Below are 23,689 nucleotides of genomic sequence, written 5' to 3'. Positions count from 1 at the left end.
CAAACGGAAGGGAAAATTCTATAAGATGGTAGTGCGGCCTGCAATGCTTTATGGTGCTGAATGTTGGCCATTAAAAGAGAAGCATAATACCAAGTTAAGTGTGGCAGAGATGAGGATGCTTAGGTGGATGAGTGGCTTTACCCTAAGAGATAATATATGAAATGAGCATATACGTGAAAAGGTTGGAGTAGCTCCAGTAGAAGATAAGATTAGAGAGAGTCGCCTTAGATGGTTTGGTCACATAAAACGGCGGCCTTCCGATGACCCGGTTAGGAGAGTAGATTTGACTTATGTTAAGAAAAGTAGGGGTAGACCTAAAAAGACCTGGTTAGAAAATATTAGGAATGACCTTTCCTTATTAGATTTAAACGAGAATTTGACTTTTAATAGGACACAATGGAGAAAAAGGATTCATGTAGCCGACCCCACGTAGTGGGATAAAGGCATGATTTTGTTGTTGTTGTATTAGATACTAAGGAGGGAGAAAGATATATGTATAAGTTAGCCAAACAAAGAGATAGAAGTAGTAAGAATTTAGTTCAAAGTGTATTAAGGATGAAGATCAAAAAGTACTTTTCTTAGAAGATGATATTCAACAAAGGTGGATGAGGTATTTTGCTAAACTTTTTAATGAAGAATGTGAAAATACGATTGACTTCAGTGACTTTATCACCCTAAATGAAAATAAAGATTTTTGTTTTTATCGACGTATAAGTAAACCGAAGTTAGAGAGGCTTTAAAGAAAATGAAGTGTAGAAAAGCTGTTGGACCTGATGATATTCCAATAGAGATGTGGAAATGCTTAGGAGATGAAGGAATTTATTGGCTTACTAAACTTTTTAATATTGTTTTGAAGACTAAAAAGATGTCAGATCAGTGGAGAATGAGCGTGTTAATTCCTATTTTCAAGAATAAAGGTGATGCACAGGAGTAAGCGAATTATAGAGGAATTAAGTTAACGTGTCATACTTTAAAACTATGGGAGCGAGTTATGGAGCATAGGTTGCGGCGTGATACTAATGTTTCTCAAAATCAATTTGGATTCATGCCGGGTAGGTATACTATGGAAGCCATACATTTATCGAGAGGTTTGATGGAGAAATATAGAGAGAATAAGGAGGACTTACATATGATACTTATTGATTTAGAGAAAGCATATGATAAAGTTCCAAGAGAAGTGCTATGAAGAGTTCTTGAAAAGAAAGGAGTTAATAATGCTTATTTTAAAATTATTAAAGATATGTATGCAGGAGCTATTACTTATGTTCAAACACAAGGTGGTTTGACCAAGTATTTTCCTATTTCGGTTGGATTACATGAAGTATCAGCCTTAAGTCCATATCTTTTTGCGTTAGTCATGGATGTTCTCACTAGACATTTTCAAGAAGATGTACCTTGGTGTATGCTTTTTGCTGATAATATTCTTCTTGTTGATAAGACTAGAGAGGGAGTAGAAGGTAAACTTGAATTATGGAGGGCAACTTTAGAGTCTAAAGGTTTTTGCTTGAGTAGATCTAAAACTGAATATATGGAATGTAATTTTAGGAGTAATAGACCTAGTGAGGGGATTGTGACTTTGCGCGATCAAGTTGTTAATAAGAGTTAACGTTTTAGATATCTTGGATCTATTGTTCAAAGTGATGGTGAAATTGATGGGGATATTATCAGCAGAATTCAAGTTGGATGGTTGAAGTGGATGAATGCATCGAGCTTATTGTGCGATAGAAAAGTCCCACTCAAACTTAAGAGAAAATTCTACAAGATGGTGGTGAGACCTACAATGCTTTATGGTGTTGAATGTTGGCCATTAAAAGAGAAGCATAATACTAAGATAAGTGTTAAAGAGATGAGGATGCTTATGTGGATGAGTGGCTTGACCCTTAGAGATAGAATACGGAATGAGCATATATGTGAAAAGGTTGGAGTAGCTCCAATGGAAGATAAGATTAGAGAGAGTCATCTTAGATGGTTTGGTCACATTAAACGAAGGCCTCCTGATGACTCGGTTAGGAAAGTTGAGGTATTAGATTTGACTTATGTTAAGAAAGGTAGAGGTAGACCTAAAAAGACTTGGTTATAAAATATTAGAAATGATCTTTCCTTATTAGATTTAAATGAGAATTTGACTTTTAACCGGACACAATAGCGAAAAAGGATTCATGTAGCCGACCCCACATAGTGGGACAAAGGCTTGATGTTGTTGTTGTTGTTGTTGCATACTATGAAAGAAAATAGGCAATATATGAATGCATTATTCATAAGTATCATGCATATACATCATATGCCATATTAATGTAATAGGCAACCACATTACAGATTAAGTACATCGTATAAGATACAAATGCATATGCCAACATACATGATACATGAAGATGCGTGACATACGTCTATTATATACATATGACAATCATATAAATGCGTCATGCAAAATACATGCAATTAAATACCCACATGGGCCCCAGTGAGCGTGTTGCATACACGTGATGTTTGGGGATATTGTGTGGGTCAAGAAATTAACCCAAATTTGAGCTCGATCTTTCTATGTGAATAGATAGGAGTCGACACGATTTGAACTATCGAAAAAAATATATGATTAAAACACCGACCGAGATATTTATTTTATATATTAATATAAGCCTTTAAGATCTATTATAAAAAAAATTCAGCAATATAAACACAAAGCCGACAGTGAGCCCGATCCTCTATCAGCAAGTAGATAGAGTTAATAAAGTTCAACCAACAATATAAAATAGCCCATAAATACCTTGATAATGGCTATATTCACATAAAATCTCAATTGGAAGGGACCTGAAATATTCGAAAAATGCCTCCCAATTTCCATGAAAAATGTTTCATGATATTAATGTTTAAAATTGAAATCAAACATCAAAATACTTAAAGCAAAATCCATCCACACTCCGCAATAATTTGCTGATGTGGAAAGAACTGAAAATCACTAAAGCCACAAAGAGTGAATGTTTGATTGAGAATATAACTAAGATTCATTCTCAATCTATTTTTTGCCAGCAAGTATGTGCCACATGTCCTCTAACATATGGTTTCGCTGTCAAATTACACCACAGATAAACGGTTATGACCGAGACCCTCTGACCGTGTAATTTTGCCACCAAATGACACCATTGTATTATGGTCATGGTTAGAGCTTATATGTTCTCCAATGGCTTCAAATTATTGAGCAATGAATCAATAAGATAATTATCAATATGGCACAAAGTCCTCTGTTAGTTAAGGTGGATTCAAATTTGTCCCCTTAGACAAATATTCACCACATGCCTACAAGATACCCTTAGACGAAGCAACCCATAGCTACCGACAATGATCCTTCTATCAAGTTGAGTTGACTATCTCCTCTGACTAAGTAGACCAGGAACCATGACGACTCGGAATGACGGAACCCTGAGATCTTGATCGGGTTCATCATCATTCCCTCCATTATTCACTTTAAGTACAAGGTAGTAAGTTTTTTATTTTACATATTAAATTTTAAAATACCAAACTCTGCTGCTATTATACGCCAGATACTGCGTAATGACTAGCCTTAATCGAAAGTTCTCTCGCTATCGGGAGGGATAATTATCTACAGGGGCTTGCGCCTGTAGGAAACCTAAACTTAGATTATAAAATCCTCACAAAATGAGGGCTAAATCTCTAAGTGATATCTTATTCAAAACTCAATATGCTTAATGAAAATTTGCCTCTGAACCTACTTGTTAAAACTCTCCTCGACAACCCGAAAAAAAAAGAATGGGGCCGTAGAGAGGCCGGGGCGAAAATTTTCGGAGCCCACAATTGGATATCATAGTTCAGTCCCCAAACATTTCATTCCAAGGGTCTGAACCCAACTTTTATTTTCAGTTTCAGAGCTTTTAGATATTAACTACAATATTTTTAAACTGATTTCAGCAAGGTTTCCTTTAACAAAGTTGTGTTATAATTAGAAATAAAGGAATAGCTTTGAAAATGAAATTTAAGATAGCCTATGTAAACTAAGTTCTTTGCTCATGGCCCTTTCCACAAAAGCTGAAAAAAACACAAAAATGGTTGTCAATTAATAGCCTCAAACCTATTTCAAATCGAAGGGGTTCATGTAACAAACCGGTGCAGATAGATTTTTAATCAAAGGACTGATGAATTTGCTAATATGAAATTTACCATTAAACTGGCTTCCATGATACTGGAAAATATTCGGAACTCAGTTCTGCTCCATTATCATCTGGAACATCTTTCCCTGATCTTCTTCCTGGAGCTCTGTCAAAATCTCATCATCGACAATGTCAACTTTCCTACAAGAATTATGCTCAATGTATTTACCCACAGAGATCATTTTCGACAACCAAGCCTTCCAATCATTGCTGCGGTATTTATCCTCCTCCCATGTTCCTGATGCCAATAACTTGTAGACGTAAACCTTTTTCTCCTGACCTGGCCGAAATGCTCGAGCAATTGCTTGCCTTGTTTTTGAATGGTTCCACTCTGAGTCCAATAAAACCACTCTTGATGCTGCTGTCAGGCTAATACCTTCAGCGCATGCAGATGTTGATGCAATTAACACCTTGCACTTATTTCCAACATCTCCATTAAAGGCGTCCATGATTTTTGCTCTCAAGGAAAGCTCTTGATCACCTTGAAGAATTAAGACTTCCTCGCCCTTACGCCAACCCAAAAAAGTCTCAAAGAATCTGACAAGCAAACTTATAGGAGGAATGTTGTGGGAAAAGATCAGAACCTTCTCCCCCTTGATGATGGATTTATGAACTATGTCAAAGACAAACTTCACCTTGGAACCACTTGTGATACTATCCTTGTACTTCTCGATTTTCTCTAGCTCAGCGTCGTTGAAATAATCCTCAGCATGAGCCATGGTCTTGATCAACCATGGGTGGATAGAACCAACCGTGATGAGCAATTCCAATTCAATGGGATACCTTCTTGTAAGTTTTAGGCAGCTCTGCAAGCGCACTAAAACTTCATGCTGGATATCCGTTGGCAGTAATACTATAGTATAAATAACCAAACCTGGAAGCCTTCCTGAATTGTCGTCTTCATAAATATCAATAAATCCATTTGTGATTTTGTTTAGTGCATCAAAACCTAGCTTCCTGACATCTTCCATGTTAGATTCAATTTTTTCACCAATTCTTTGTACAAAAAGTTTTCTTGCCATTCTTTCCTTTCTTTTACTTCTTTTATCAGATTTCTTGTAAGTGTTTAATTTTTCTCGGTCCAACTCCCCGAGGACATCATCTACAAAGCTAGGTCGGGCCAAACAAAGGGTATTGAAATATTCCTCGAAGTTGTTCTGAAACAGTGTGCCGGACAAAAGAATCCTGGATTTGGTGTTCACTTCCATCAATTGTTTTCTTAGCTTGGAAATAGTACTTCTGGGATTGTGTCCTTCATCTAAAATCAAGAGCCCAGGACTGTTCTGCAATACCTTTGCCATGAATTTTTTGTGCTCATCTTTTGACTCCTTCTGCATCAAGGAAAAAGAAGAGTAACTCATCAAAAGCACGCTTGATTCTTTATGCCACTGCTGAAACTTTGACATACAGTCTACTAGATGCCTCATTTTCCTGTTTGGCTTTCTATGTTCCATAGAAGAGATTCTTATTTTCCAATCCAAATTTTCTTTCTGGAAGCTTTGAGCTGGATGTATTATATGTAAAGGAAACTGAACACCCCACTTCTCAAACTCCTTTTGCCAGACATAGACTGCAATCTTGGGGGCAAGTATCAGTGGTCGACTCCTTGGAAAAAGTCTCAAATAGCTGATAATAAAGGAGATCAAGAGCAAAGTTTTCCCGGAGCCTGGAGAGTGTGAAATAACACAACCCCCTGTCTCATTGGAATGAATATCCATCTCTTTAGGTTTCAAAGACCCAGCAATATTCCTCCATATAAATTCAAAAGCCTTTTTCTGATGAGTATATAATCTTAATTTAAGCTCAGGTATCAAAGCCCAGACATTTTCATCTCCTCCTAATGAAGCCAGATCCAATTGTGTAATAGCATCACCAAAAGAACATGGATCCAAACAATAAGTCCCTAGCATACTGAATCCCACTTTACCCAAGTGCTCCCTGCCTGTATTCCAGCTTTCACTAATCACCTGAAAGAGATTTTCAAGTATTATCGTTACTCAAGGATTGAAACAAACATTTTAAAGAAAGAAGATCCCCTGCAAGGACTCACAAATTGTGGCATAACATCTCTTATTTTAGTGTGCACATAATTGCACAGCTGGCATATTATTCCAATTTGCTCATCTAGCTTGAAATCATGTTTGCATGCTTGATCACCATCTTCATTTGATAAAGGAACTGTCCCATTATCAAAAGCTTCAGAGTCCATCTCCTACTAGACATGATATAACAGTGTAAAACTATCACAAAATCATTCGCTTTGTCTCAAAGAAAATAAATGTCCAAGAAGTTCTAATCCCAATGCTTTCACTAGTAATGAGGTGATTTAGAGACATAAGAAAAAGGATATTAAGAAATGAGGAGAGGAAAAATTAAACTTTTGCAATTGCACAAAACATGCCTTTTGCAGTTTCTTAGTATCATATGAAAGAATCAACAGTTTCTTACAAGGATCACTCACGTAAACTTTCTTTATCAGCTCGAATCATAAGAACATGGAGGATTACTTGTTTCTCTAAAATACACTACGATCGGAAATTCATGGTCAAATTCAAGGTTTTTGAAATGATTCAAGTTAATAAGGGCCAGGGGATAGCCTATTCCAAGGATAAAATAGTGATTCAATTATTTTGGAAACTAAATTGAAAATAGATGATTAAGTTGTGCATCAAAATGAATTTCCTCCTTCAGTAAATTTCACTACAAATGTGCTGCACAATTGCCAAAGCTATGATTATACTTGTGCTAATGTTAAAGGAAGCACGCCATGCCTGCTGTTCAAGAAGAGCAAGTGCCGTTAGTGTATGCTCCATTTCTTTCCAGAGGTCTTCGTGCTCATCAATTTCAAATTGATCCACAGGAGATGGAGACCATTTAAAGTGTTCTTCTTCATAAGCAAATGTTTTTGCTGATTGAGAGTCTGGCTCAACTTCAGTTTCCATTTCATCCTCAATATTTCCCATGCATTGCTTTATCAGTTGGTCACACTCTGCTGCACTGAGAAGGAGCTTCTTTCTGTAAGAAAACCTCTTCTTACAAAGAGGATTACCGTTACGTGAAGATGGAATACTCCTATCACTTTTTCTCGGCCTCCCTCTGTGTCTCAGTACTGTTTTTTCTAAACCATGCTGTGTTACCCTATCTGGTGAATTATCAGGATGGACGTCACAGATGTCTTCACCCATTGTAAGTAGAAGTTGTGGTTGAACTTCTTTCACTTTCCAATCAAATGTCTTCCTTCTGTCTGCAGTTGGTGATAATTCATATTCCTCGTCGGAACTTCTTGGGACAACACAAAGCTCCCAGTTATCCAATAACTGTTCTCCCACTTCTGATGAATCTGATAGTTCATCAGAATTTTGATCCAATATCTCTATAATCTGCCCTGTATTCCTCGATATACGGTCAAAATCAGGGGAAGAGTAGCTTGTAAAACGTTTGGGCTTAACCTTGCGGCGCTTGGATCGTCTCAGACTCATGCAATCATACAAAACCTCAACATCTGTCTCACTATCCCCCTCTATAGATCTGTTCAGATCTGGTTGGATATCCAGTTGCAAAGGTGTTTCTACTGCCATTTCTTTAATAAAAAATGGGTCAACTATTTTGACCACCGGCCTCAAATTTTCATTAAACCTATGGAAACACATGATCTTTATATCCTTGACAGGGTTAAGACGTGACATATTATCGTTAACAGACTCCTGCTTTCTGTTCAGGATTTGGTATACTATATTACTTTGTAATGATTTCATATGAAAACTGATTCCTTTTTGTATGGACAGGACAACTAGCCATGAAATTTCAGAAGAAACAATTCCGCTAACAAGTCTGCTTCTACTTGAGGAAATGCAGTCCTCCGAGTAGCTCCACAGGTTGAATTCATCTTCACAAGGTTCATCACTAAGCTTTTGAAGTATTGCAATCCTGTCGATTGTGACCATCTCAGCTCTTTCAAACATTATGTTCTTTCCAGTACCATTCAAAGCTCTTTCTCTATAGAGTATGACAGAAAAAAGGCAAGAACATCGACTTCCATGATGGATGTTCTTTTTTGATATGATTTTTGCATCATACCACAATGGCAACTGCAAGTAAATGAAAATTTTCAAACTACAAATGAATGTTAATAGATAATTGCTTTGCATCTTACAAGCTAGAATGGTACAAGTGATCAAGTATATTGATACAGATTGTTCAAAATATGTGGAAAACAAAAAATTCCTGTGCAAAAAAGATAAACAGGGTTTTCATTCATACATTTATGATGGAAAAGAACACGAACAGATTAATAATGTGCAACTTATAAGGGGGATCTTGTAACCACCTACATTTGGTCGTAGTCCTTCATCTGATACTTCCGAAATTGGACCAGTTGAAAGGACACAAACATCAACACCAACTTTTAGAAGGTGTGAACAATCATAATCATTTGCTTTTCTTGATCGTAGACGGACATTGTCAAAACATATTTCATCCTCTACCTCTGAACTCTGGCTGCTGAACAGTATATAGGTTTTCCCCTTTCTAATTCTCACAAGGTCTATTGCATGCCATGAACCATCATAAAAAACTTCAAAGGCTGCAAGTAGCATAAAATATCAAATATCATATGCAGATTATCCATTTTGAAGATTTTATATAAAAGAGAAATAAGGGTGAATATGGATGTCTAGTGTGCCATCTACATAAGAAAGCAGCTCTATGGTACTATCATGCACTATCCAAAACCATAAACAGTTTATGCATCAAGTTACTAATTTAAACTTGAACAGTATGGTAAATAAATCGTCAACATTTCATAAAGAATGCAAACATCTAATAATTCTGCTTCATTGCTTACGAATTGGACTAATTGGATGTCTTCTTCCTAATTCCTGCATCTCCTTCAACAATTAAACCTGAATCGAATCCTCGATGGTCAACATTTTGTCATAAGCCAAACATCTGCCATATAATGAATCATCTTTCATCAAATCAAATACGAAGAGATAAATAATGAATTTATGACAGCTTAAAATGCTAAACCTGCTTGAGATTACAATACCCAGACGAACGCTTGCTTTTCAGTTCGATTTGCAATTCAGACCAATTTGTTACAAAAAATCCTGTGATTGGAAGTCAAAGGCTGAAGATAAGCAAATGCATATAACAAGAAAATGCTCAGCTGAATAATGTGAACACTAATTTTTATTTAGTTATATAACATCTTAGTATCTAAATGACATCAAAATATGCTGAAAAAAGTATATTTTACTTTAAATAGCTTCATATCGTGGCATTTTTTATAATACTTAGAAATTAAGATATCATATTAATAAATATAAGGATTTAAGCGCAGGATCTGATATGGATGTAAATCCCACACGCAAAATGCAGCTACGATAAGCTACTTCTCATGGATTGCATTAGGGTTCTCAAACAGGAGTAACATCTTTGAGCGCAACATTAGAAGAAATAATCAAATGCACACCAATTATGAACTGCACTTAGATTGTCTGCGGATCATTAAACATATAAAGCGCTTAAAACTGCTTTTAAACAAAACCGTTAGAATTAAAGCAGATCAACGCTTCAGCTGATTGCATGAAGGAAAAGATCGGGGAAGGAGTTGAGTTAACTACCGGGTGGAAGATCTCCGGTCAGATAGCCGCCGGCAAAGGAGTTGCGGAGGTCGGAGAAAAATTCCAGAGTTGTGAGAATCGAGTGCGCATGGAAAGATAAAAGAGCTGGAAGTGAAAGATCAGACTTTTTTTTTTTATTTCCTATGCTTTCCCGAGAAAGAGATTCTTGGACGACGATGTAACGGGGCCCACTTGTCAATTAGATAGATACAAAGGATACGTCAATGTCGGCAGGAAGTGGGGCCCGTTCCGCACTAAAACGAGTCTATGCAGAGCAGCAGGAATCAGACGGCTGGGAATTAAGATAAAAGAGTTTATAACATTTTTTTTTTTTTTTAAATTAGACATCAATGCTCTCTTTGATAATATATATATATTAGGGGCCAAAATTTCATTTTTTTTTAAAGGAAATGCTCTCATTGTATTAAAATTAAGAAGCTATTACAAACTACTTAAAGCAAATTTAAAGTATCACATTCCTCCTTTAAACGTAACAAGAAAGGAGGAATATATACACAACTAAGATATTTCCAAATAAATTTGTTAAACAAAACAAAATTAGCACATAAATCAACTAATTTATTACATCTTCTATTAGTAAAATTAAAAGAAACTTGATGAAATTCTTGAATGAAAGTCAAATCTTTCTCCATCCATTCATTATTCTTCAAGTTCTTCAAAGAATGTTGAAGTAATATGATGATATTAACATTATCCCTTTCTATAATGATTCCATGCGCTTCTAACATCCATTCTTGAATAAAATTTTTCAAAGCACAAAACCAATAATTCTAATTGTGCTATGTACCAATGCAAGTAATTGACACCAAAAGCAAACAAAAATCTTCCTTTATGATCTCTAAAAACTCCGCCAATACTTGCATTGTTATTACTTAATAAAGAAGCATCAATATTAACCTTTATCCAATCGGGTGGAGGGGGATGCCAAGAACAAGACAACTTACGCTGCTTAACATCCCAGTTGTCTGAATAAATATTAATACTAGATGATGCCCGAATTCTAGTGAGAGAGACTCCCAGATTCTAGTGAGAGAAGGTTTGTTTTTTTTTTCAAAATTTTTTTATTCATTTTCTCTTGTTTTGCTCGTATGGTGGCGGAGGGTCGCCGGTCATCGTTTTGTGATGACCGGAATACTTCCAATCCACATTCTGCTAGGTGTCCTAATGATTCAATTCATAGTGGATCCAAAGGCAGAGGTTTTACAAATTAGAATTTTTTGATTAAGCAACAGCCTTTGGTCATTACCGAAGGTTGTCTACTGCTGATTCAAAAAGTGGTATCGGTGTTGGGCAAGTGAAAAGAATCAATGGAGGTTTTGAGAGAAAAGATGGTTCCGACGTCTCTTTCTTCACCTTCAACAAAATTGCTGTCTGGAGCGGCTAATGATTCGGAGGCTTCGTCTCCACAGGTTTAAAGCTGAAGGTAAATAGATTCACAAATTCATCATGTTCTGATAACTATGCGAAAAAATAGGAGGTCTTGAATTTGAATTTTAAAGAGTCAAAGCAGAATGATGTTTTGAATTTGGTAGTGGAAACACATATGGTGAGTGATAAGAATGTGGTACCAAACCCAATTAATGTTAGTGATGGTTTTGTAAACAAATGGTTTAAGAACTAGCACATTAAAGTGTCCCCAATTAATCTAGATTCGGTAGATGATGTGGATTCGGATGTAGTTAAACTGAATATGGAGAAGGTCTCTGAAAATGTTAATTTGTTGCAAAAATCTTTGGTGGTGAAAGTATTTGGGAGAGAAATTCCTTTCTCTCTTTGTAGCATTGAGTTAAGGCGTCAATGGAATAGATTTGGGAGTTTTCATATCACTTCATTGGGCCTTGACTGGATTTTGTGTTCTTTTCATTCTTCTGAAGTTATGGAAGAAGTGTTTAGTGGAGGTCCTTGGTATGTGGGAGGACACATAATAGGAATGGATAAATGGACACCTCAATTTTCTCCAACATCATTGAAAGGATTATCCTCACCAATTTGGATTCGATTACCGCAATTGTCTTTACATTGTTGGGATGAGACTAATGTTACTAAGATTATCTAAAAGATAGGAATTCCATTGTTACTAGATGGAAAATTGTTTAAATGGGGTAGACGTGAATTTGCTAGAGCTTGTGTTTGAATTAATCTTGACTCTAAATTAACTCAAGGAGTTTGGATTGAAGGTTTATGCGGGAAATTTTTCCAGAGAGTTGAATATGAAAATGTATATTATTTTTGTTTCAAATGTTGCAAGATAGGTCACAAAATTGAAAGTTGTGCGGATGTTCTTAAAGATATGGGAAACAAGACTCAGAATGAAGTTGAGGGAAATAATTCAAAGGTTCCTATAACAAGTTTTGATAGAGTTTGATGGACAAAATAGATATTAGAGGTTCACAAATGTGTTATGGCCCTTGGATACATGTGAAGTTTAAGAAAAAATAGAAGAATGAAAAATAATTGGAATCAAATATCTAAATTTTAGCCCAAGGTTGTGGATCCCGAGAATACTATGGCATATGCAGATCTTCTTTCAGGAAATAAGTTTAAGTTGCTGTCTCTAGTCTTTGCCAAGGAATTGTCTAGATTGGATGCTGTGGAGCCAGTTAAGAAATCCAAAGATCACAAGATAACTTCAGATTTTGAAGTCTTGGTTTTGGAAGAAAAAATTCCTGAGTCAGGTTTGTCCAAAAATGTAGTTTTTGTTGATGAAGTTATAGTTCAATTAGAAGACAGAGAGATTGATCAAAATGCTGAAAACTGTGTTGTGGATAAAGGTTTGGATGTAAATACAAATCATAAAGAGGAGCTCCATGGAGACAAGGTTGTTGATTTATCATTACCGGATGGAAGCAAGGAAAAAAATTGTTAATTCTGGAACTTATTTCAGAGAAGAGGTTGTTGAAATTATAGTGAAAAGTTCTCCAAATTCAGAAGATGGAGAATTTGTTTTGACTTCTAATTTGTCTTGTAAGGAGAAGGTGAATGATAAAGAAGGGTTGATTGAAGTAGATGTTGCGACCCATGACCCCGAGTTTAAGATTTTGATGATGACAAATAATGTCGCCTGAACTACTTTTCATTGAATATCATTTATGGTTTGCTATTGTCCGTGAGTACTAACATTTCAGGAAGATCACAAGCCACTCAGGACAATGGGAAGACTCAAGTCTGATTAGATTAGGAGTATGAGTATGACAATATAATTTGTTATTTATTTATTTTTTAATTTTCTTGAGTCTGGCCACAAACTGCATGTAAGTCTGAGCAACGATGCACACATAAAGGGGGAGAGGGTTTTAAAAGTAAAAAACATAGATTTTCTTTCTCTGGTGATCGTACTGTACAACTTTATTTCATACTGTACGATCTGAGCTTGTAAAATGATTTCTGTGAATAGATCTTACCGTATGAATAATATCGTACTGTACGATGTGTTCCAAATCCAAAACCCTAGCCGTCAACTTAACTTAAGTAAGTTTTTCGATGTCGTTCGTACTGTACGAAGGACTTCGTACTGTACAATTTATTTTAAATACTTGCTTAAATTATCCCATGATTAGTGGAATAAATCAAGGCTTAATTACTAATTGAAAATTATACTGTACGAACACATTCGTACCATAGGATGAACAGATACGAATTCTGATCGTCCCGGATATCATCCTGGACGATCCCTCATTTTTTCTCGCATTATACTATACGATGTATATCATACTATACGATGAACAGAGATGACATTTGATCGTCCAGGAATTCGTCCTGGATGATGCCTTGATTTTGACAATTCATACTGTACGATGTATATCATACCATACCATGAACAGAGATGATATTTGATCGTCCCATCTATCGTCCTGTACGAGTAGTAGTGTTGAGGATCGTACAATACAACTGTTTGTACAACTTCGTACCAGGACGAAGCCTATTTATACATATTGTACTGTATGATGTGAAATCGTATCGTACAATTGTAACGGCTACTTTAAAAATTTCAAGGATTTTGGAGCCCGTTTTATGTATCAAAATTAGTACTCTTTTAGAGAAGAGAGTCGAAAAGAAGGGAACGTGATTAGAGAAAAAATCCTTGGGAGAGAGCTCTTGAGAAGTTTTTTTTTGGGTTTGAGAGAGGAAGGAGAAGGTGAGCTTGGTGAGGGAGAAGAGGTGGGAGGGAGATCACACGGTTGCTCCATTCTTGCTACATCTTGCTCCTCCTGTGGCCCGGGAAGAACTTGTGGGAGGCTCTATGAGGAGGAGACTCTTCTACATCCGTGACCTCGAAGGTACTCTGCCTTCTCCAGGAGGGAGAAAAACGAGAAGGTACTCTGCCGTCGCCAGGAGGGTGAAAATAGCGCTTGGCACTCCGCCACGTCGGGTTGGTGAAAGGGAGTATTGTAAGGGCTTCTCCGCCTTGCTGAGGGGGGCAAAAGGAGAGCTATAGTTTGTAGTGAAATTCCCAAAGCGGACGACTCCGGGGAGTGGACGTATGTCATGATTTGACCGAACCAATATAAAATTCCAGTGTGCTTTTTCCTTATCGCTTTTTATTTTTTGCTTGCACTTTATTTTCATAGTATTTGCGTAGTGAAATTTGTGAAAGAAAAAAAGAGATTTTATCGTTGCATGTTGAGTTCATGTATTTGCCTTCGTAGTAGTTAAATTTTCTTGTTAAAATTTAAAACCACCAAAATATTAGAACTCTTGCTTAGGTTTTTTATTATTGCTACAAAGTTTTCACAATCCCCCCCCCCTCTTGTCAATCTAGTTATTTCAACAGAGACTGATCTTGTTGGTGAAGGAGGTTCAGGCAGCTTATTAAGTTCTTAAGATCCTAAAAATCTAAAGTAGGTTGTGATTACTTCTTTGTCCAAGATTGGTAATGTGAATAGTAGAGAAGCCTTGTTTGAAGATGGAAAATTCCAACTCCCTTCCAAATCGGTTCATCATAAGAAAAAGTTTAACAAAGATTCAAATTTGTTTGGTCCTATTAAAGGGGGCCTTAGAGGAAGGAAAGTGGGCATTCTTGGTGGCAGTATTGGAGCCACTTCATTATTCATCCCATGAAATGATTGCTGAAATTGGAGTTCAAGGCTGGTTGGTGGATTGGTTGAAGATGGCAGAGTTTGTAAAGGACAGAATTTGTGGAGGCATCAAGATCATAGTTTATTTCTTGGCGGATTACTCTTGCTTACTCTTCATTTCTATTATTCTATTTAGCAACCTTTTTTTTCTATATTTATTTTAAGCATAGGTTGATATTTGAAAAAAAGGAACTAAAATAATGAAATTTAAGAATCATTCTATCTCTTATTTTTTACTCAATCTGGAATTATGGGATACTAATCAACCATTTTGGTTATTTTATCTTTGGTATCCCCTCTACTTCAATTGGTTTAAAATGCTAAGTAGAGGGTCTTATTTTCATTATGACATTTCCTGTTTTCCTAATATTTTCATTATGCTTAAATTGCTTTTTAATAACGCCTCCTTGTTTTGAAGAGAGCGCCTAGTAGTTTTTTTTTTTTAACTTTGTGATAGCTTATATTTTTCCTTTTAATGCTATATTCATCTTCTCAAAAAAAAAAAAAAATAAACCATTTGTACTATTTAGAAAATTGGAGAAAACTGAAACTTGGCATCCCCATTTATTTAAGAAAGTTATGATATCCCTTAATTTTCTATATTCCACAGCTATATGATTTGTATTTGCAACCTTATTACTTCCTCTTGGACACCCAGAATAATTAAGCAATCTTTTATACATCAAGAAACTATTGGATGGAATAACATCAATAAATAGTCACCACAAAAATAATTCCACATGAGGTCTAAAGTGAATCCTCTTCATCCAGCTCCAGATTTCTACTCCATATTCATAATTCATTACAACTTCCTGAGACAACATAGCAATTATCTTCCTTGCAGCTTTCATCTTCAATTTAACTTGATCCATACAATTATCAATATCGATTGGAATTTTTAAAATAAGTTCAACCAGATGCTTTCCAAAATAATAATGAAGTTGATTTTCATTCCAAACTCTATTTGAAATAAAGTTACTAAGGCTTTAACCTGTTTCTTCTAAATCAGCTACAAACGTAGGCCACTTAGAAATGTTTCTATCAAGTATCCATGCATCATGTAGAATATTTATAGAATGACCATTAGAAACTCTCCATCTTACTATATGCCGAAGATAAGCTGCACCATTAAGCATAATTCTCCAAGTAATAGAGCTCCCCTTCTTCACCATCACATTCCAAATATATGTATATTACTTCGCTCTTAAATTATGATTAAGCAAAGCATTTGGATTCATAACAAAGTTCCAAGAAAACTTAGCATGAAGAGGTCCCACTTTAGTAACGATAGAGAAAAGACCACGACCTCCCTTATCTTTTGGTTTGCATAACATATTCCAAGAAGCTTAATGCATACCTTCATTACCATTTTGTTTTTTCCATATGAAACCTCTACACATCTTATCAAACTCTTTGAAAATCCCCAACGACACTATAGAATGTGTTGAAAAGAAGATCTGGAGAGAAAAAAAAGCAGATTTCACCAGTACCATTCTTTCTTCAAAAGAAATAAAATTCTTACCCCAAGTATTTAATTTGTTCAAAGCAACTTCCATTAGTTTTTAAAAATTTGAGGCAACCATCTTTCTTAAAGATATCTTCACTCCAAGATAGCACATTTCATTAACAATATTGAAATTTAGCATCTTTGCAATAGCTTTCCTTCTTTTTAACTTGTGAAATTAGCTGCAACAAAATTTCATTTACCATGTGAAATTAGCTGCAACAAAGATAAAAAATAAAAAACTCAAAGGAGTGACCACAAGATAATTTTGATCTGAAATAAAAGCTTAACATGCTCAAACAACAAAGCTTGAAACCACCCTAATTATAGTAGAGCTAAAAATTAAAAATAAAACTCAATAATGAAATCAGACTAACTTGAACTGCACCAAAATTTAGCAACGCTCTACATATGATTAATTAGAAGAAATTGGAGATGTCACAAAAAATGGATTCAAAATAATTAAAGTGGCATCAAGAACCCATCTAAAATATATCTAAAAATTTTCGTAACAAAAGTATAAAAATTAAAAATTGAGAACAACGCCTGGACTTGGAATATAAGTTAGGATAAATCTAAAGTATAATCGAAGCAGCACAGATCTCTCGTGGTTGCCACGGGGGCCATCCAAAGGGAAGGGGTCTAGAGATATGAGAAATTCATCATCGTCCAAGGCCAAAACTAAAATCCCACCATACCATAATATCTAAAAAGGAATACTTCATCATAAATGAGACAACAAAAACATGAAGGCAATGGAAAACTAGCTCGCTACAAATATAAACTTTGCATATCCCACTCATCAAGATGTCATAGTGGGGGAACCATCTCAACCAATCAGCACGCCAAATGTGGGCTAAAAAATTCAAAAATTGCAAGGGCTTTGAGAAAACATCCATTTTTTAATTTATCAATTTTAAACAGAACAACTTTTTTAATTTTAGATTGCATTGTATAAGAACTTGCATAAATTAAACCATATTTCCTATCATTCCTTTTCTTCTATATAAAATAAATAGAGTAGCATATTACTAGGAAAATGAGGTTTTGTAGTCCGAGGAGCTGCAGGCATGTTATAAACATATTTAAATGCTTGGTTGGCTTGAGAAAGAAACTATCTAAACCAGAGATGAGATCATTAATAACTGAGACAAAGTAATCACACTGAAAGAAGAGATGCGTAGTATTTTTAGAGTTATATCGACATAGAGAGCATAATGAGTCCACATGAATATTTCTTTTACAGTGTTTGTATTTTTTAGTCCCCAATGATAGCCATCCAAGAAAAACTAAGAATTTAAATGTATGATGATTGTGTCAAACCCATTTGTACCAAGGATAATGAGTTTCACCACTATAGAAGTATTGAATATAAGAACAAAAAGTAGCACAATCAGAATTGTCCCACAATAAGCATTTATAAGGGGATTCATGAATAGAAATATTGGAAATATTAGCCCATACCTAATGGCTTAAAGCGATAGGTAAACACCAAGCATCAATCATAATGAGATTAGAGATAGTAGCATGGGAGGAAAATGTGAGAGAAGGAATTGTACACTTGATGATTAAGATTAAAAAATGCTAGCAATGCTCTGCCAATGATCCCAAAATATAGAGATGAGAGAGTTAAAAGTGACAACAAAGGATAATCCATTCTTTACTTTGGAAGCTGTGTAACAAATATTTTTCCAGAAGATGGAGGCCTTAGGGGATGGAAATTTTAGAGAGAGCGGTATTTAGCTCTAAGACAATAGGAGAAGGGAGTTGCAAAGTTATAAAACTTGTTGATAAGGGAGCATTCATTAGCATGGTAAAGTGCCTGAATTGAAGGCAAAACAAAACCACCTTTTTCTTTGTGTTTATAGGTGTTAAGAAAAGATATAAGATGGAGCTTCCTTATTTTAATATCACCAAAATAGAGAAATCTGGCATAGGTTTTCCCAATAAATTTACAGCATGACTTGGGTAAAATAGAGCCACAAATCCAATATACAACAATATTCCAGATTGTAAATCTAATGAACTAAAGCCTACCTATAAAAAAGAGAAGTCTAGCTTTCTAGCCAGCTAGGTGGTTAGTAGTAATTTACATAAGTGGATGGAAACCAAATATATGAGTTCTCAGGAATGAAATGGGAAGTCCAAGATATGCATGTTTATGGAAGTGAGTATGAATGTTCAAAGCAGTACATATATCCATAGGATTTGTTGTGATGAGGGATATAATATGAGAGCTCTTGCCAAGGTTTATATGAAGCCTAGTGTAGGTAGAAAATTAGGTAAGGATGTGGTTTAGGGAGTGACAGTTCTAGGTAGAAGCTTCAATAAACAAGCATATCATCTACATATACAAGATGTGAGAGATAGTAGTCATCTTTTTTAATTCCCACAAAATTATTTTTAGACTTTTCAAAGTCAATAAGATAAGAGAAAGCATCTATTACAACATATAATAGGTAGGGACTAAGGGAAAAACTCTATCTTAAGCCAAAGGATGAAGAAAATAATCCCTCAAGGCCACCATCAATGCAAATAGAAAATTAAATATCAATAATGCAGGATATAGAATCATTTTGTCAAGAAGGAAATCCCTAGATATAGAATCAAAAGCCTTACACATGTCATATTTAGTATAAAAAAGTCTCCTTTCTTCTTTCATTTTGAATTCCCTTAGTAGCTCAGTGGTAAGAAGAACAATTTTGGTGGAGATTCTATGTTGGATAAAACCAAATTGATTTTGGATAGACTGCTAGCATAATTGAATGTAAGAATTAAAGCTAGAGATGTAGATTTAACGATTATGGGAAGATAGACATTAAGGAAGAGGAATCTTATAGCATTGAAAACTGAGGGGCTAACAAGAGACCAAGATCTTTTGTAGAAATCAAAGATGAAACCATTTAGGACTTACATAGAGGGACTAGCAAATACAATATTTTTTATGTCATCAGAGTCGAATCTGCTTTAGGGGAAAATATTATTTGGTTTTTGAAGAGTTAGGTGGCTTATTGGGTTGCTTTCCCCTTATAGAGAATTCAAAATAGTAGCACCCTAAGTAACATCAAAGTTTCTTATGACAATATAGTATGTTATTTGAGATTTAATTTTACTAGATTGGAGAACTTGGAACTTGTTGGAAGTTAGAACTAGATTTTGATCTATTTTGGAAGAAATAAGAGGAGTTATAGAGGTGAGGGGATCCTCTGTAGGTGATTTAAGATTAATGATTGAGGTAGTGGAAGGTTGGGTATCATATGGACACGTGGAGGGGGTTTGGGGGAGTGTGAATTGATGGCTTAGAGGTAGAGGTGGAGGTATAATGGAATTAGAAGCTTTGTTGTATGGATGGAAGCCATATTAGAGGGGTTGGATAGGTTAACCTAGGCTTCATTTAGTGAATTTTCTTGTTCTTCTTTAGATGTTTTCAGTATAGGAATAAGCGTAGATCTTGGATGGGTATAGGGTGACAGGGTGAACTAGGGAACCACAAGTGTCACATGGAATCAACTTTCACTCATACTAAATTTATAGTGCCATTGCTTTTCTATCAATAGAAATATAAATTTTTTAAGGATATGAAGATTTGTTATTGACCAGGATTCAAACACGCATGAATATAAGGTGAGATTTGTTTGTTTGAAGGTATGCGAGTGGGGATCTTATCTTATAAAAATCTTGGAAATGCCATCAACATTCTAGCAAGAAAGAGGTAAATCATGTATTTTCAATCAAATAGGAATAGAAGTGAAGTTTTCTCTCTTTGGGAAAAATGGGGTGACCATTTTATGGAATGAAGGGTTTCCCTAGAAAAACTAGACACCACTGGACCATACCATATCAAAATCTTCAAGTAATGAGAATTTAAGCAAAAAAAAAATTATAAATTAATGATAATAGTGGAATTATAGGAAATTAACATTTATTGTGGAAAAGTTTGGTGAAAAACTTGATTCAATACATTAAATGATAGAAATAATATTATGATGCAAAATACTAACTAGTAAAATTTCACGCAGGAGATTTTGTGTAATATATGATGTCCTGAAACACAATTAATTAAAGTTAATTAAGTTAAATGCTCATTTATGGATGATGTAAAGTATAATTATAAGTTTTAGTATATTTAATGAAGTTTTAAGTAGCCAGGGTAGTGTTGGAAAAGTAAAAATTATATGTTGGAAAAATTATTTTGTGGGACCCATGATATTAACATTGGTAATGTTACAACATTAAGCTCTTAGAAAAATGGAGAAAAATAGGTTTTGGGTGTACATTTTGGTATCAGGGAAGCGTCTCCATGACGTCAAGTCTCAGATAAAGATGTTTTGATATAATCTAAAATATTCTATGGGGGTGATGTGGTGTTGGGTCAAGACAGTTAATTTGAAATATTAAAATATCTAAAACCATTTGCACCAACTCATTTCACCTAGGCATTTCCAAATTAGAAAAGAGATAGAGAAGAGGAGATAAAAGGGAAGAGAGAGAGAGAGATTTGAAGGCTAAAACTTGGGATTCATCTATCGGGCTTGTTTGGAACATTAAAAGCACTAGGTAAGATTTTGAACCCTTATCTATGATTTAAATTTCCTCTATTTTACAGAAAGTTATGGATTAAAATATGGTTTTCTTAGAATTTATGAAGTTTTCATCATGTAAAATTTTATATACTGTTGCATACTTTGCTCTTAACATTTTAACTATATGAAATTGAATTTTTAGCAATTAATTTTTTCAACATGAATTTTCTAGTATATGATTTGATTAAGATTTTTCTAGCAAATGCACTAGTTATATAGATGCCTTAAAATGTTCATGTGAGTGTTTCCCTGAAATTAGAAATTGAATGGGCTAAGTTTAAGGGATTTTATGTTTTATAAGTAGCATGAATTTTACCAGTAATTCAGTTGTTATCTAAATATTTCACAGGCTTCCTATTTTTTTAAAAAGTTACAATCCATTGGTATCATGTATAAGATGGTATCATAGATATTCTGATATATGAAAAAGTGTAGATCTTGGATGTTTCTAGTATTCTGATATGTGGTTTTGGGGGTCTTCTAGATTTTTTATTTCAACTTCTTCCTCTTTGGATGTTTTTAGTATAAGAATAATTGTAGATCTTGGATGGGTATAGTGTGATAGGGTGAACTAGGGAATCACAAGTGTCACATGGAATAAACTTTCACTCATACTAAATTTATAGGGTCATTTCTTTTATATCTATAGAATTAGAAATTTCTTTAAGATATGAGGATTTATTATTGACTAGGATTCAAACTCGCATGAATATAAGGTGAGATTTGTTTGTTTGAGGATATCAACTACGAGTGGGCAACTTATCTTGTAGAAATCTTGGAGATGCTATTAGCATTCTATCAAGAAAGAGGTAAATCATGTATTTTCAATCAAATAGGAATAGAGGTGAAGTCTTCTCTCTTTGGGGAAAAATGGGGTGACCATTTTTATAGAATGAAGGGTTTCTCTAGAAAAAAACCAGACACTACTTGACCATGCCATATCAAAATCTTCAAGTGATGAAAATTTAAGCAGGAAAAAATTGTCACTTACTGATAATAGTTGGAATTATAGGAAATTAAGTAGAAAAATTTGGTAAAAAATTTGATTCAATACATTGAATGATAGAAACAATATTATGACACAAAACAATGACTAGTAAAATTTCACGTAGGAGGCTTTGTGTAATATATGGTCCTGAAACTCAAGTAATTAAAGTTAATTAGGTTAAATACTCATTTATGGTTGATGTAAAGTATAATGATAAGTTTTAGTACATTTAATGGAGTTTTAAGTAGCCAGGGTTGGGTTGAAAAAGTAAAATTATATGTTGAAAAAATTATTTTGTGGGACCCACGATGCTAGAGTTGGTAGTGTTATAACATTGAGCTCTTAGGAAAATGGAGAAAATAGGTTTTAGGTGTACATTTTGGTGCCAGGGAAGCATTGCCATGATGTCAAGTCTCAGGTAAAGTTGTTTTTAGAGAATCTGAAGATTCTATGGGGGTGATCTGGTGCTGGGTGAAGACATTGAATTTCAAATGTTAAAATTTCTAAAGCCATTTGCAACAACTCATTTCACCTAGCCATTGCCAAATAAGAAAAGAGATGGAGAAGATGAGAGAAAAGTCAAGATAGAGTGATTTGAAGGCTAAAACTTAGGATTCATCTATCGGGGTTGTTTGGGATATTAAAAAGCACTAGGTAAGCTTTTGAACCCTTATCTATGATTTTAATTTCCTCTATTTTATAGAAAGTTATGAATTAAAATGTGTTTTTCTTAGAATTTATGAAGTTTTTATCAAGTAAATTTTTATATACTATTGCATGCTTTGCTCTGAACATTTTAACTATATGAAATTTAATTTTTATCAGTTAATTTTCCCTACAAGAATTTTTTAGTATTTGATTTGATTGAGATTTTTTTAGCAAATGCACTAGTTATATAGAATTCTAAAAATGTTCATGTGAGTGTTTCCCTGAAGTTAGAAATTGGAAGGGCTAAGTTTCAGTCACCCCGAAGTCCCGCCAACACTGGCACTATGGCACCCCAAAGTCTCTTTTTTTAATTTTAAACTTTTCTAAACATGGAAATAAACCTCCATGAGCCATATCAGAACACATGCATACTCTCACATGCACAAAATATTGTGAGACACATGCAAAATGATTTAAATATAAAAATTTAATAAATTACCTTGAATCTAATTGAGTAAGAATGATTTGTACAATACACTAACTTTTCATGTCTGGCCCTCATGCCTTATAGTGCTCTAAGCACATTTAGAAATATCAGAGCAGAGCTCCTTGGATATATAACACCCCCCCCCCCCCCCCCCCCCCCCCCCCCCCCCCCCAGCCGTGCACCCATGGAACTCCTCAAATTCATACAAAGAGGCAAAATTACATAGTTAAATATAAATGGAACTATTTATATAACTTCATAGATTTTCTCTACGGGTAACATTGTTGCAGTCGCACTTAATAATGTAGCTAAAACTTGGTGATTCAAAATTGTACCAAATTATAAGAGATTATAAAAAAATATATTTCATAGGCTTAATTTTTCTATAGTACCATTTTTCAGTGCCTGGATATTTTCCTACTATTATAGAAAAGCAGTGTTTCAAATTACTCGATAATTTTTTTTAAAAAAATATCTAAATGACCATAGTTATGTTCTCTACAACATACTAAAAATTACATGGTGAAAGTTTCCCCATTTAAAATTTATCTAAGTTTAAAAATAAAAAATTTACATTTTAAATCAAGAAAATCTTA

General features: G+C 34.7%; 1 protein-coding gene across 13 annotated transcripts in view; it reads right to left on the bottom strand.

The window, feature by feature from the left end:
* Positions 1-9,921, bottom strand: part of LOC110092988 (SNF2 domain-containing protein CLASSY 2) — a 47,308-nt gene extending 37,387 nt beyond the window's left edge. For 12 of the 13 annotated variants that reach the window (XR_002302652.2, XR_002302658.2, XR_002302651.2 and 9 more), the window contains exons 1-7: positions 9,788-9,921; positions 9,192-9,271; positions 9,007-9,110; positions 8,495-8,745; positions 6,935-8,251; positions 6,214-6,375; positions 4,174-6,130 (exon numbers count right to left, since the gene is read on the bottom strand). Coding sequence is in view for 3 of the 13 variants with exons in the window: in XM_020817717.2 (XP_020673376.1) it covers positions 4,214-6,130; positions 6,214-6,375; positions 6,935-8,251; positions 8,495-8,745; positions 9,007-9,046 (3,687 nt within the window). In the remaining 10 variants the exon portion in view is untranslated. The remainder of the gene's footprint in view (positions 1-4,173; positions 6,131-6,213; positions 6,376-6,934; positions 8,252-8,494; positions 8,746-9,006; positions 9,111-9,191; positions 9,272-9,787) is intronic. The other variant, XM_028695870.1, reaches the window with a different exon arrangement.
* Between the last annotated feature and the right edge of the window lie 13,768 nt (positions 9,922-23,689).

This window comes from Dendrobium catenatum, unplaced genomic scaffold (assembly GCF_001605985.2).
Source record: "Dendrobium catenatum unplaced genomic scaffold, ASM160598v2 fragScaff_scaffold_699, whole genome shotgun sequence".
Lineage (NCBI taxonomy): Eukaryota > Viridiplantae > Streptophyta > Magnoliopsida > Asparagales > Orchidaceae > Dendrobium > Dendrobium catenatum.
The sequence above is the reverse complement of the archived record's forward strand: the minus strand, read 5'-3'. Positions and strand labels throughout refer to the sequence as shown.